This window comes from Mangifera indica, chromosome 9 (assembly GCF_011075055.1).
Source record: "Mangifera indica cultivar Alphonso chromosome 9, CATAS_Mindica_2.1, whole genome shotgun sequence".
Taxonomy (NCBI): Eukaryota; Viridiplantae; Streptophyta; class Magnoliopsida; order Sapindales; family Anacardiaceae; genus Mangifera; species Mangifera indica.
This window is the reverse complement of record NC_058145.1, coordinates 14,152,622-14,166,380: the sequence shown is the minus strand read 5'-3', so window position 1 is coordinate 14,166,380 and position 13,759 is coordinate 14,152,622. Positions and strand designations below refer to the sequence as shown.

The following is a 13,759-nucleotide window of genomic DNA, read 5'->3' as shown; positions in this document are numbered from 1 at the left end:
CTCACTTAAAAAAACTACTCTCGTCTACGCTCTCAATAGGAAAAACAGGTTAAAGAGAAAGAGTGAAGAGTGAAGTGACTGAAACGATAAAAGGCAAGGAAAAAAGGAAACAAAGAAATGAAAAGCATTGGATCGCATCAGAATTGAAAGACGAGAATCGAAAATGTTTCATTGACTGAAGAATTAAATAATTTGATGATCCATGATCGAAACGGTGGCGTTTTCTACGCATTGGAAAGTTTCACTTTAAGATCCGGTGATTATCGCATGAGAAAAATAAAGTTTACTGTAGCAATGGAGTCTCGAATGGATCAGTACGAGATAATGGAGCAGATCGGTCGTGGCGCGTTTGGTGCGGCAATTCTTGTGAATCATAAGGCCGAGAAGAAGAAGTGAGTGGTGTAAGAAATGTGTTTCGTTTTGAAATGTGTATAGTGTTTTAAGGTTTTTTGTTGTATTGGATCTTTGATCGATTTCAGGTATGTATTGAAGAAGATTCGGTTGGCGAGACAAACGGATCGTTGCAGGAGATCGGCACATCAAGAGGTAGGTGCAATGTAGGCAGTGATCTATTAATTTGTTTTTGTATTTGTTATGTTTATTTATATTCGTCTGTTATGGATTGTTGATTGAAATGTAGATGGCTCTTATTGCGCGAATTCAACACCCTTACATTGTTGAGTTTAAGGAAGCCTGGGTTGAGAAAGTAAGTCAATAGTGTTGCTTTTCCTTCTGTTTTCATTTTGAGCTGAATTATAAAATGAAAAGATTTATGTATGTGCAATCGTAGGGTTGTTATGTTTGCATTGTCACTGGATACTGTGAAGGGGGAGACATGTGAGTGACAAACTAATATTAAAAACGTGTTTTCTTTCAAGTTCTTTTGATTGTTTTGTTTTATGCAATGTGTTCATGTTCTTCTTGAATAATCCTGTAACAGGGCTGAGTTGATGAAAAAATCAAATGGAGTCTATTTCCCTGAAGAGGTACTTTAATTTTTTATTGGGCATATAAATTTAAGTACTGTTTTTTTTCCTGGTTGAACTTAAGGTTCACATCATGTTTGTGAACATTGCGCAGAAACTATGCAAGTGGTTTACACAACTACTGTTGGCAGTCGAATACCTGCATTCTAATTTTGTTCTTCATCGTGACCTAAAAGTATGTGTATGAATAATTAGATTTTTGGTTTAGCTTTTATCTGCATTTTCATTCAAAGATTTTAAGGTCTGATATATATAGTTCCCTGTCCCCACAGTGTTCCAACATCTTTCTTACCAAAGATCAAGATGTCCGACTTGGTGAGTCTTCTTTTATATTCATTACGTGAAGACTGGGTCCTTCACTTGATATGGTTGTTTTGTTAGCATACTGAGTGTGTTCTTTTTTTATTTTCATTTAAGGGGATTTTGGACTTGCCAAGACTTTGAAGGCAGATGACTTGGCATCTTCCGTATGTGCATCTCTCTCTCTTTGTAATTTTCATTGCCTTTAGAAAGTTGGAGTTCAATCATGTTTTCTCTTCCAAGTTATTTTTTTCTTTAGGGAATGATAATTTCATATATTAATTAGATGTATCCAGTAATGGGCATGAGAAACTTCCAGTTTTATACTATTTGATTCATCCATGAACAATGAAACAAGTTTATTACAAATAAGTTAGTAACTTGCAGAACTTGTTGCAAGCTGAACAACTAATATATGAATTCCTGTGCTATATTAATGGATCTTATTTTTTATGCAGGTGGTTGGAACTCCCAATTACATGTGTCCTGAACTCCTTGCTGATATTCCTTATGGTTTCAAATCTGATATTTGGTCTCTGGGTATGTATTTCTAGAGTTTCTTTGTACTTTGTGATTTTGTTCTATGGCTAAAGTTATTCTTTGTTGATCAGGGTGCTGCATGTATGAGATGGCTGCTCATCGCCCTGCTTTCAAAGCTTTTGTAAGATTTCTCTTGGTTCTTTCAATTGATAGCCATATATCCTTGTCTTCACAGTTTGTTAATGATATGAAAGTACTCTTATCATGTTAGAAACTAATTAGATAAGTACTCAGTAGATTTTTATGCTTGTATTTAGCTTACCTCTAATGTTGAGTGGTGTATTGATATGCTCTTTGCAAAGGCTCTCTGTTTTTAGGCTGCCTTTTTAAAGCTGTTATTGATCATATAAATAATTCTACTCAATTAACCTGGTCTATATTTAACTTCTCTGTTCAGGATATGGCAGGGTTGATAAGCAAGATAAACCGTTCATCAATTGGCCCTTTACCCTCATGCTATTCACCATCACTGTAAGATTTCATGTGCTGGCATGAAGTGTATCATTCTTGCATGTATACATAATACATGAAATATTCATGGGATTTATTAATATTGTAAATGTTTTACCATTGTTGTTGTTGGGCATTAAATTTTGTGAGATAGAGTGGTGATGGTAGTATTAAGGGTCATTTTGCATGTGTGCTTGCAACTGTGTGTTAGATTTTATTTTTCGTTGGGTGGGGAGGGGAGAGATTATTATTATTTTTGGCAAAAGACTCCTGAAAAGTGCTATTGGCCTCTCCTACCCTAAAATGGAGCCCAAATGGTGAGATTCTTCCTCACGTTTATATATCTACATTCAACTTAATCCCCAACCAAACTCAGTAATCCTGCCCTATTACACATTGGTCCAACAACAACCTCCCCCTCAACCAAGCAGGCCAACCGAGGAGTAAGGTTAATGAAACCTCCTCTTCATCTAAGCTTCCTGAACCAGATCAACTAGAGAGTAAAAAACAACCTCCCTTTCTAGGCTTTTAGGTTACTAGGTTGGAACTTTTAAATGACCTATACTATAGTGGATTTGGATGGAACTGTTCCAAATGTTGGGATTTGATACCACTTGTTGGGCCTTGAAAAGTGCTATTGGCCTCTTCCACCCCAAAACTAGTAAAGGGTTAAGACTTTCCTTCACACTTATGTACCCAGAGCCAGCTTAGTTCTCAACTAACGTGGGATGCTCAACAATAAATATGTTGATTGATTTTTACAGGAAAACTCTTATCAAAGGTATGTTGAGAAAGAACCCTGAGCATCGGCCAAGTGTAAGCATTCTCAAACACACTGTGTCAACTTTAGATAAGCTGGACTTCATCTGAATAGTTTAAATTTAAACTTTGGTCAGGCATCAGAAATTTTAAGCCACCCATACCTGCAGTGTTATGTTGATCAATGCCATCCATCTTTCAGTCCTGCAGCAACTTCCTCCCCAGAGAAGCCTATTTCAACTGCACGTGAATCCAGGAAGAATGTGGCTGAAAGCCAGAATAGTAATAGTTCAAGTAGTGATAAAGATAGTCTTCTTTCAAGTGGTAGAAACACTGTAACAATGGTGTCCAATAGTGAAAGTAAAGGCACTGACACAGATTTAATTTCCATTGATGATGATGGCTCTGAGCAGCCCCCACCAAGTGAAGAAGAACAGGGCTCTGATGTTTGCATTGTCAAGATGGAAGATAGAAGGGTGATGAAACCCTCTCTTGGTGAGCAGGGATCCAATGTTGAATCTAAGCAGCCAAAAACCATTAAAAGTATAATGATGGCTTTGAAAGAAGGCAAAGCTAGAGAAAATGGTTCCCCAATGAGAGGCAATCGTGTAAAGGCTGTAGGTGTGCCAACCCAAAGAAGTAACACAGAGGCTTCAACCAAACTCCTGAAACCCAGTGCTGTTGCTCCTTGTTTGAAGTCGAATACAGATACACCAGCTGGCGCACAAGCAAAATTAGGGTTTGATTCTGCAAAATGGTTGCCAGGTTCAAATCCTTTAAAGCATCAGGTATGTCATTAGGTTGTGTATCCTTATTATTTCTAATTTGTTTTGATACGTTTACTGATTTCCCCCATGATTCATCTCTACAGTTTCCTGTTATTGATTCCCCTCCCAAGACAAAACCTAGACATGAAGGGGTTCCTCCTCCTGGTCCAATGAAACATGTTGAAGATGGACTCCCTGCCAAGTTGAGACAAAGAACTCCTCCTCCCAATACTGCTAGACGAACTTCTTTTCCTGGAAGGATGAGGCAAGTTGGAATTGACTTGCCAAATTCAGTGAGCAACACCTTGAAACAGGCTCCAACTGTGATGAATCAGGAGCCTGAGAGTATTCCTCATCAAGTGCCCAATGATTGCTTAAGTCATGTTTGTAGGGAGACCTCAATGGAGTCCAAGAAGGCTGTTGTTGGACCTTCCAAAGCAATGCAAACTGATAGCAGCAATTCTGTCTCGTCATCAGTGTCAATTCATGCAGTTGAGCTTTGTGATGATGCCACAACTCCTTTTATTGACATGGCAGAACAGACAGACACTGATCAAGTTACAATAACCCACTCAGATGTCTTAGAATCACATCCAGCAAGCTGCTTACCTACTTCTTTGCTATCTAAGATCCCTGGAAATATGTCTGGGCAAAACCACGGATATGATCATAAAACTGTTACATGTCTGGATGAAATCTCGGGGGCTGTCTCAGATCTTCAGAATAGAGTTACTGATGGGCAAGTGAACTCAAATGCAGCTATTCAGAGTTCTGAGGAAATATTTGATTGTAAAGGGGAAACACCTTTAAGCAGGCATTGTAGTATGGATGACACACCTCTAAGCAGGCCTACAACTATTGATATTACCCCTATTATCAGGCCAAATTCTATTGATAATGCCACTATAAGCAGGCCTACCAATATTAACCCTATAATTAGGCCTGAAACTATTGATTATACCCCTGTAAGGAGGCCTAGTACTAGTGATGATGCTACTGTAAGCAAGCCCAGTAGTAGGCCTGATGTACTGCTCCAATCAAATCCAAAATCTGCATCTAATAATGGTGATGACAAATTTAGTCCGAGGGAACTTCAATCTTCAGTAGCAGAGATTACTGCTTCTGTCCCACCACCTATTTCTCCTAGTCAAAATAGTTTGCAGCCGGATAAAGGAACAATTTTGCAAAGTCCAGCTATTGAAAAGCCAGCTTCTGCGCAACGTTCTCCTGCCTTTGAAGATGTTATACATGTTATAAGGCACAGCAGTTTCCGGGTTGGGAGTGAGCAGCAGCTGATGGAAATTGTGGAGATGGGGGTTCAAAATGTGGATGTTGGGAAGCTCAAAAGTGTGGTGAGGGATGAACTGGAAATGAGGAATATAACCTCCCCGGTGGCCCATAAATCATCAAGTAGCTCTGATGCCTTGAGTTTGAAATCAGATTTTTCGGATCATTTAAGTACCAAGGAAATGGATGTAAGAATTCCCACTTCCGTACCGATATCTAATTCTTCTGAGCAAACAAAACCATACTCCCCCACAATAGAAGAAGAAACACCAGCAAAGGAGATCTTAGATGTTAAGTCTTTCAGGCAGAGGGCAGAGGCACTTGAAGGGCTTTTAGAACTATCAGCGGAGTTGCTGCAGCAAAATAGATTGGAAGAGCTTGCAGTTGTTCTGAAGCCTTTCGGTCGAGACAAGGTCTCCCCAAGGGAGACAGCTATCTGGTTAGCAAAAAGTCTTAAAGGAATGATGATTGAGGAATGTGGACGAAGTTCATGAAACATCATGTCTGGCGGCAGGCTCATTTTTATTTTTAGTTAATTGATATCGTGATAGTAATTCTTAGTTTTTAGACATGCTTTTGCATATTCAAGTTCCTTCTGAATTTGAATGGAGCAATCAAATCTGTTCTTTCTCCTCTTCTCATTTTGTAATTCTTTTAGTGCATTCTGTTGTACATAGTGACAATACCGGTTACATGATCATATCTTTGAGCCAAATGTATTAAGATGATGTCGCATGTGGTGTATGCAAGTTTCAGTGGAATTATTAACGAAGTGTCCCTGTGTTTCTTCCTGGCTGATTTAAACTAGATTAATCTCTGGAGAAATAAAGATAGATTGCATAGTGAAGCTGGAATTTACCTTCATTTTAAGAGTTAGTGAAAGGCAAATATAGTGTCTTAGCCATTTCATCCTGGAGCTTAAGCAGTTAGCATTTGCTGCTTGAGTTTTGTTCATGTTAATTTGTGTGGCTCTTTCTCAGCGACGGAAAGGTTTGTGAAAACTATTTAAAAGGGGGATCTTCCTTGATAATAGTTGAAGACAGTGAACATAGCAATTATCTCTGCATCTTAAAGTTGGGAGAGTAGATAACTTGCTACTTGATCAAAATTTGAAACGTGCAATTTTTTTTCCCTCTTTGTGGATTATTGATTGCTGTGGCCATTATTATTATTATTATTTTCCTAACTTCGGCATAGTTAAGTTAAACGGTTAAAAGCACAATTTTCTTTAAAGAAAAAAAAATAGATTGGGCGTTATGTTTATAAAACCGACAAAGGCCAAGATGATTCATAAGCGCGTGTTCCTTTGCATGTTCTTTGACATGAATGTGAACAAAATAAAATTATTTCAAAATATAAGATTTACATATAAGTTATAAAATATGGAAGGCTAAAAGACTTATTTTCACCATAGGTATAATAAAACTCAAAGTCTTATCCTCTAACTTTTTTAAATTTAAATACCCATTAATAAAATAATTTATGTTAAAAATTTCAGTTAAAATTAAGGATAAAACTATCTTTTAATAAAAAATTTAAAAATAAAACTTTTGTCACATCTTTCTCTTTCAAATGAAAATCTCACAAATTTTCTTCCAAAATTTCCTTTAAAGTTTAAAAAGTGATAATTTATTTCTTATGATTTTTTCTAACGATAATTTGTTGTCTCTAACTATTTGTCATCCTCTCTCCTACTTTATCTTTCTCTCCTCCCTCTTTTTTTTGGTTACAGGTCGATGAAAATTGTTTGAAAATCTAGATGATTTTTGTCTGGATGACAATGTCTAGACAAAGAGTTACTTATTGACGCTTCGTCTGGATGACGACATTGTCATCTAGATAAATCAATCCAGACGATGTTGTGGCTTAGGAAGAAAAGGTCAAACTTTTCTCTACGAATTAGAGTTAAAAGAGTTGTCATCAGTGGCAGAAGTGGGGAGAAAGAAAACTTTAAGTCTTGAGGGAGGGGGGAGAGAAATGCTATTTTTCAACGTTTAAAAATTTAATAAGTAGGAATAAAGTTGTTAGTTTTTAAAACTTAGAAAGGAAATATAATAAATTTTATGTTTTTGAAGTTTTTTTTTTGTTAAATAATAATTTTATCTTTAATTTTAACTATATTTTTTTAACAGAATTTTGTTCATAAATACATGTTTTCATTTTTAAAAGTTAAAAATGATTATTTTGGGTTTTCGCTAGGGCTGGGGTGGGACCAAGTCTTTTGGCCAATATGCAATTAAAAGTTTAACATTACAAGAATCCTTGACATGTAAAAACTTTTAAATGCATCAATTTTCTCAAATTTTTCTGTATTAAAATAATTAAGTTTTTGATTTAAACATTTTTGAATGGCGGTTTTTAATACTTAATTGACTAATATATTTTAATTTGTTAGGAACCTTAAAGCTAACACTCATTTTGTGTAAAGTCTTGGATAACATTATTTATTTTTATTGTATTTTTAAGAAAAATAAAACGATTTTTTAACTTTCAATAATAAACATTTAAATTTTAAAGTGATTACTATTTTTTAAAAAGTAAAATAGTCTTAAAATAACGCTTTATTATTTGATTATCCATATCGAATCAGAACAGTATTAGTCTTCTTTAATCAACATAAAATTATTCATAACCACAATTATTAAAAACTAAATTTCTATGCATTTCAATCTGTTAGTGATTTTATTCTTCTCAATGAAGATTCGACAGACGAACAGTCTGAAAATGGTACCCTTCTACCAGAAGCGCTTATTTTTTATTATTCCATTTGCCAGGCTTGATGGCACACAGAATATGAATTCTGTCTGTAATTGGGTAGTCACGAATACGTTATTTGGCTTCATTCCCAACGTCATACAAGTTGAAAAGCTTGTCAACTGAAGATGTCTTGCCTTTTTTGGGCGTGCATGATGCAAAAGCCTCACTTAAACGCGGAAACGGCGGCACTTCCCAAAAACAAACAAAACCTAAAAGCCGAAGGAGTTTGCCCAGCACACACTGCAAAATCGCCTTTAGTTCATGCATGCCTTTCCTTCATGTCATGCTATACTCGTAAATATGTGAGACCATTCCATTAGCATGCAAATCCATATAAATAAATAATAAATAAAAATTTATATACAATAATAATATATTATAATATTATTAAATATTATTTTATTAATAATTTAAAATTATTTAATTATATAATAACATAACATTATTTATTATTTATATTAATAATACATGTAATTTTATTTATGCATATCAATTTGTGTTTAAGTGGATTTATTTATATATGTCAAATTGTTTTAATATAATAATAAATCTCTGAGATAATCTAATTTGTTCATTTTTGGTAACCTCTTTAAAAAAAAAAAAACTCGAAAATCTAATTTGTTCATTTATGGAAACCTCTTTAAACGAAAAATCCAAGGCGAATCAAGAAGTCACTTCCTGACTCCTTTAAGTGCTTACTTCGCCGATGACGTTCTCTCTCAACTCTTCACCAAACTGCCCTTCAGCAAAATGGCCACCGGCTACCCTCCTCCCAACCAAACTGGCAACCCTGATCCTCCTCCTAAGACCGCCTGCTCTTACCCTTCCGCACCGCCGCCCTCCCAGCCCTACGCCGACAATTCTTATTACCAAGACGAAACTCCTTTTTACAGCCGCCCCGCCTTTCTCCGCCCCTTTCTCATCACATTGGCCGTCGTCACTATTATCATCTGTTCCATCGTGCTCATCCTCTGGCTCATCGTCCGTCCACGTCCGCCCGTTTTCTATCTCACCGCTCTCTCGGTCTCCAACTTCTCTATGAGCAAATCTCAACTCACTGCCAACTGGAACGCGCGCCTGCAAGCATATAACCTAAACAAGAAAATGAGCGTCTACTACTACAACGTCGTTTCGGCGATTAGCTACAACTCCGTGACCTTGTCAGTAACGCAAATGCCGCCATTCTTTCAAGTCATCCGCAGTCAGAAGAAATTGACCGCCAAGTTAACGGTGGTTGGTTCGTACATTGGGGAGAAAGCGATGAATGTTATAAAGCGGGAGAGGAGCCGTGGGTCGGTGAGGTTTGATTTGAGGTTGGAGGCTTTTGCTAGTTTCAAATACGGCAGCTGGAGGATGAAGGTGAAGCGGGCCAAGATTTTGTGTGATAATGTGGCCGTCAGTCTTTCGTGGTATAGCGATTCGGGGAACTTAATGGGTGGTGCCAAGAAATGTAGGGTTCATATTTAGGTTTTTAGCCTTATTTTTTGTTGAAATTTTTTCCCTTTTTAAGATGATTTAATATAATATAATCCATGCTCTTGTTTATTGTTGCAATTCCATTGAGAATATTTTTGGTTTTTCCTATCTATTAATTTAAAATTATTTAACGCCAATACAAAAGACTCAATGGATGTCAGTAAGTCTCATCCTCGTGACCATGCGGACATCATCCATTCTTGTCCAGTTGAAACCTTTGGTGGGCTATCAATTTTCCATTTTCTTAAACCTTTCATCATCCATAATCAAATTGCGAAAGGGAAGAATTTTAGGAGTGAGTGGGAAATAGTCATTTAGCCTAGAATTAATTCTATAGTAGAATGGGTTGTTGAATATTCACTGAATTGTTCCTCTATGCAGGTTAAATTATTTAAAAAAAAAAAACAATATTTTAATCGAATACCCTCAAGCGGAGTTGGTGGGTATTTTCGTAAATAATGAATTTATGTTGGAATTATTGCAATTATTTTATTTCAATGGTATCTATTGTGAGGCCTTGATTTACCTTAGCCTTTTTCTTCAATTCTTCTGGTGATCATCTTCCATCTTAACCTCATCCGAGAGCATTTACGGTATGTTTCATTCTTCTCCTCTTTGGGTCTTAAACTTTTGCTTCTGTTGCTTCAGTGCCATAATTTCTGTTGTTTTTGTGTAATTTTGCCTGATGAAATGGTTTTTGAGGTTATCTTCGTCATTACAACAATCGGATTGCTTTTGCTTACATATTACCGTGTTTGAATTTAAAGCTCTTTCTTCTTAGTTAACGAATTCTTGGAATTCAATCGGTAATTGTGGGCGTTTTCCGGACTCAAAAAGTGCAACTAAGCTATTTATTAATTCTGGAATTGGAGTTTGAAACTAATACTTTCTTGTAATCTTATTTAACAATGGTGTTATTGAGTGAACATGATGGCATTCTGTTTGACTTGTGTTTGGGCTTGAAGAGATATAATTCAGCAAGCATGTAAATACAACAGCAGACTTAGAATTTTAAGTAACTAGGATCAGATTCTGTGATAAGAGTAATGTTATGCGAACTCACTTTTGTATACACAAATGAGTATATACATGATGTGTCCTCTTGTGATTGGGTGTTACTTTATTATTAATTCAAAATCATCCAATCATATAATAACACAAATGGGTATACCCAAAAGTGGATACACATAGTTTTACTGCTGTGATAAATATGCATTGAATATTCTTCTTCAACACATCTTCAAAATTAATGACAGTTAAATCATTTTTCTAATTTTTTTTCAGGCACTGGTGATGTTAGGTGTAACACCAAAAACAAGAGAGTAGTATTTGATTGTGATTTTTAGAATAAGAAAATTGATTAGTAAGATTTTAGTTTTATTACAGGTGTGAATGTAGTAGATGATTTTTTGAAATTTGTATCAAAAGTTTGCCACTGGTTTGATGTTCATCTATTTATATACATCATATTAGGCATCTCTAGGAATGTTTATTCAATTTGTTTCACTTGAAAAGTCAAAGTTTGTAATTCTTTAGAGTATTTTTCAAGTTGTGTTTGAGACCTAAAAGTTTTTGTTCAACATGATGTCATTTTACAAAACCATTTTTGACAAGTTTAACTTTTCAAGAACTTATGATTTTCAGAGTAGTGGTTTTATGAGTGTTTACTAGCAAATTGTCAATTTTCTTGCCCTGCAATTTAAGGGAAAATAGTTATGATAACAGATGTTAATCCAAAAAATCATCTAGCTAGATTGATAAACCATAAAACAAAAGTTATGTGAAGCCCTCGTTAACTTTGAGATTTTCTAAAAGTATTGTGGTTCAAAATACGTGTTTACTGGTAATTTAAAGTTTGATTTAGGCCTTGCCTTTAGATACTGGTAATGCTGAATGTTATGTAAGATAAAGGTGATGATACTTATGGCCTCCTAGAGATTTATGTTGGATATGAAAATACCTATGCAAAGTTTATTTTTGATGTTAAGAGTAAAGAACGAAAGCCTATATCACACACATGAGATCACAAGGAGATAAGTAGACTGGATCTTTTTTAAAATCACAACAGACAAATATGTTTTCTGTAAAGCACTTTCATAAAACGTGCTGTATGTATATGATTTCATAAATTAATGTATGTTCTTATGACGATATTGATGTGATATGACTGATCAATCAATATGCTCTTGTGGCCTTGCTTTTGGAGCTTATTTAAGAGAAAGGTATGTGGAATTGATTCTTATATATGTGTGTGTGTGTATGTGTGTTGCATAAGGCAGCTTTATTCAAGAAGGATGAGCACTTGATTGTGACTCGAGGTTCATTCCTGAAACCCATGATCTAATGAGTTAATGGTTTTTAGCGGTGGACATATAGATTAATTTCTCATAAATAATTGGTATATTAAATGTTTTTCTCTCTTTAGGTTTTTTTTTTCAATTATTATTTTCTTCCCGGAAAGTTATGATGTTAAGTCTAAAAATGCAATTAATTGCTTCCACTGTTAGTTGAACTTGTAGGTGTTCGAAGTTCTCCTTCAGTATTTTAATTCTGCATGGAAAATTAGTATTTTTAGTACCACCTATATGTTGTTTATTATGAAAAAGGTTGGTTTTTTTTTTTGTATTTTTATTTTTATTTTAGAAGAATCTCTGTGCTAATTATTTCATACTGTCTTTTGCGCAGTCTAATAATTATTATTCTTTTTTGAGAAATAATAATTTCTGACGCAGTCTTAACCAAATTTCATTGAGGAAGTTTGAAACTCTACTCCATTATGCAGTGGTTTGGTTTTTATTGATATCCTAAATCTCTATGCAGACCATAGTCAAGTTCCTACACAGAAATTTGAATCCCTGTGGTTACTGAGTTGGTTAGTGCCATTTAAGTGATGCTCATTTTGGCAAAAGATTAGCTAGTAGCCCCTTATATATGTTGAGAGACTCTGCACATCTGTGCATGTTTCACAATTCAACAAATTCCTGTTAATACAAAATTGTTTTTAGTCATGCTTTTCATTAGTAAATGAGAGTGATTTTTGGAGGATGCCACAATAAGATAAATCATTGGGTGGAAATAAAGTCTCTTCATCAAATAGGAATGTGATCTTCTGTAGCTTTTATTGTTTCTGAACTGATCGGAAGATGTTTTAGCTCACTGCTTCTGTTTTTGAAACTTGCCAGGTGACATGGGAAACAAACCGGTGTCTGTGAAGCAAGAAAGGGAAGAAATTTTCTTGAAAATTGTTCCTCCAGTGGACCGTGCTTATGTTCGATGGCTTACCCGTGATGTCAAGAGGATTCATGGATTCACCCCCAAAAAACCTTGTGCAGTGAAGCCACCTGATCATTATATAGAGTGCATGCGGTTAAATGGATGGTTGGAGGTGAACTTGGACGACCCTGATCTAGCCCATTTGTTCAAGTAGATAACACATAATTTATGACTTCTGTAAGGAAAGTGATTGGAAATGGGAGAGATGGAGTGACAGATTCTCATGCTGACTACATTAAAAGATGTCGATCATAACGTGTAGATGATACAGGCTGGTTATGGTCATAGTATATGTGTAAAATGATACGGGTTGGTTATGATCACAGTTTGTGATCACAATTTACTTATGTATTAAAATTAATTATGAATGTGATAGCATTTATGCAAAGTTCAAAGGCTTAATAAATTATGGTAAATTTCATAACCCAATTATCGATTATCTTTTATTTTAAAAGTTAATAAATAAAATTTTAAAGATATAAATATAAGAGTTTAAATTTTTATCAGTTTATTGATATTAATATTATATTTAAACTGAACAGTGATATCAAACTCGATAATAATCAAATTGAACCTGATTCAATACAAACCCAGCCGTATAAAACTTAAGAGTGACTTGATTTGTTTGCAACTCAAATATGAATATGAATGCTACATATTATATCACCATTTAAGTTAGATAAAGGCAACCTATTAAGACCTTTCTCACCTAATTATAGAATAATGGGCTTGTTACCCAAATTTCAATGACCTGTCGCAAAGACCTACACAACTTTTTGTTTTATTATCCATGTTCGGTTGTCGACAAAGATTAGTGTTATTAAAATGGAATTTAAAGTCAGACGAGACGAATGTGTTTTAGGTTAATTAATTTTAATTAATTACAAATAAAATCAAGTTAGAATAAATCCGAACAAAGCGGTGAAAAGTTAGGCGTTTTAGTTGGTGGAGTCATGCCCGCCAAATAATCGCCACTTTATTCTCCTTCTCAAAAGGCGCCAATCGCCGATTCTTTTAATTCATCACCTCCCTTCTACGTCCTCCATTATTGAAAATTGGATAAAAAATCTCATCTTTTCTATTTTGCATAAATTAATTATTTTTTAATTTACCATTATATCCTTATTAATAATTTGTTCTCTTTAAATAGGTTTTAAAAAAGAA

At 35.0% G+C, this 13,759-nt stretch overlaps 3 protein-coding genes across 7 annotated transcripts; all 3 read left to right on the top strand.

The window, feature by feature from the left end:
- Positions 1-6: 6 nt before the first annotated feature.
- Positions 7-5,808, top strand: LOC123225591 (serine/threonine-protein kinase Nek5-like). Of its 3 annotated transcripts, XM_044649680.1 has the most exons (14): positions 7-392; positions 480-546; positions 641-706; positions 791-837; positions 941-986; positions 1,081-1,161; positions 1,259-1,301; positions 1,404-1,453; positions 1,745-1,826; positions 1,898-1,947; positions 2,224-2,297; positions 3,041-3,092; positions 3,173-3,823; positions 3,907-5,808. In XM_044649680.1, the coding sequence occupies exons 1-14, from the start codon at positions 196-198 to the stop codon at positions 5,581-5,583; spliced, it is 3,183 nt and encodes a 1,060-aa protein (XP_044505615.1). In that variant the 5' UTR covers positions 7-195; the 3' UTR covers positions 5,584-5,808. The 3 variants fall into 3 exon arrangements, with proteins under 3 accessions (XP_044505615.1, XP_044505616.1, XP_044505617.1); XM_044649681.1 differs by lacking the exon at positions 791-837; XM_044649682.1 differs by lacking the exons at positions 7-392; positions 480-546; positions 641-706; positions 791-837; positions 941-986 and having other exon boundaries at positions 1,404-1,475.
- A 2,788-nt stretch (positions 5,809-8,596) lies between these two features.
- On the top strand, positions 8,597-9,313 carry LOC123226302 (NDR1/HIN1-like protein 26). The gene has a single exon (XM_044650816.1). The coding sequence runs from the start codon at positions 8,597-8,599 to the stop codon at positions 9,311-9,313; it is 717 nt and encodes a 238-aa protein (XP_044506751.1).
- A 471-nt stretch (positions 9,314-9,784) lies between these two features.
- LOC123225014 lies at positions 9,785-12,983 on the top strand. Of its 3 annotated transcripts, XM_044648845.1 has the most exons (3): positions 9,785-9,915; positions 12,505-12,780; positions 12,861-12,983. In XM_044648845.1, exon 2 carries the CDS (start codon positions 12,510-12,512, stop codon positions 12,747-12,749), a length of 240 nt encoding a protein of 79 aa, XP_044504780.1. In that variant the 5' UTR covers positions 9,785-9,915; positions 12,505-12,509; the 3' UTR covers positions 12,750-12,780; positions 12,861-12,983. The 3 variants fall into 3 exon arrangements, with proteins under 3 accessions (XP_044504780.1, XP_044504779.1, XP_044504781.1); XM_044648844.1 differs by having other exon boundaries at positions 12,505-12,983; XM_044648846.1 differs by lacking the exon at positions 9,785-9,915 and adding an exon at positions 12,137-12,194 and having other exon boundaries at positions 12,505-12,983.
- Positions 12,984-13,759: the final 776 nt, after the last annotated feature.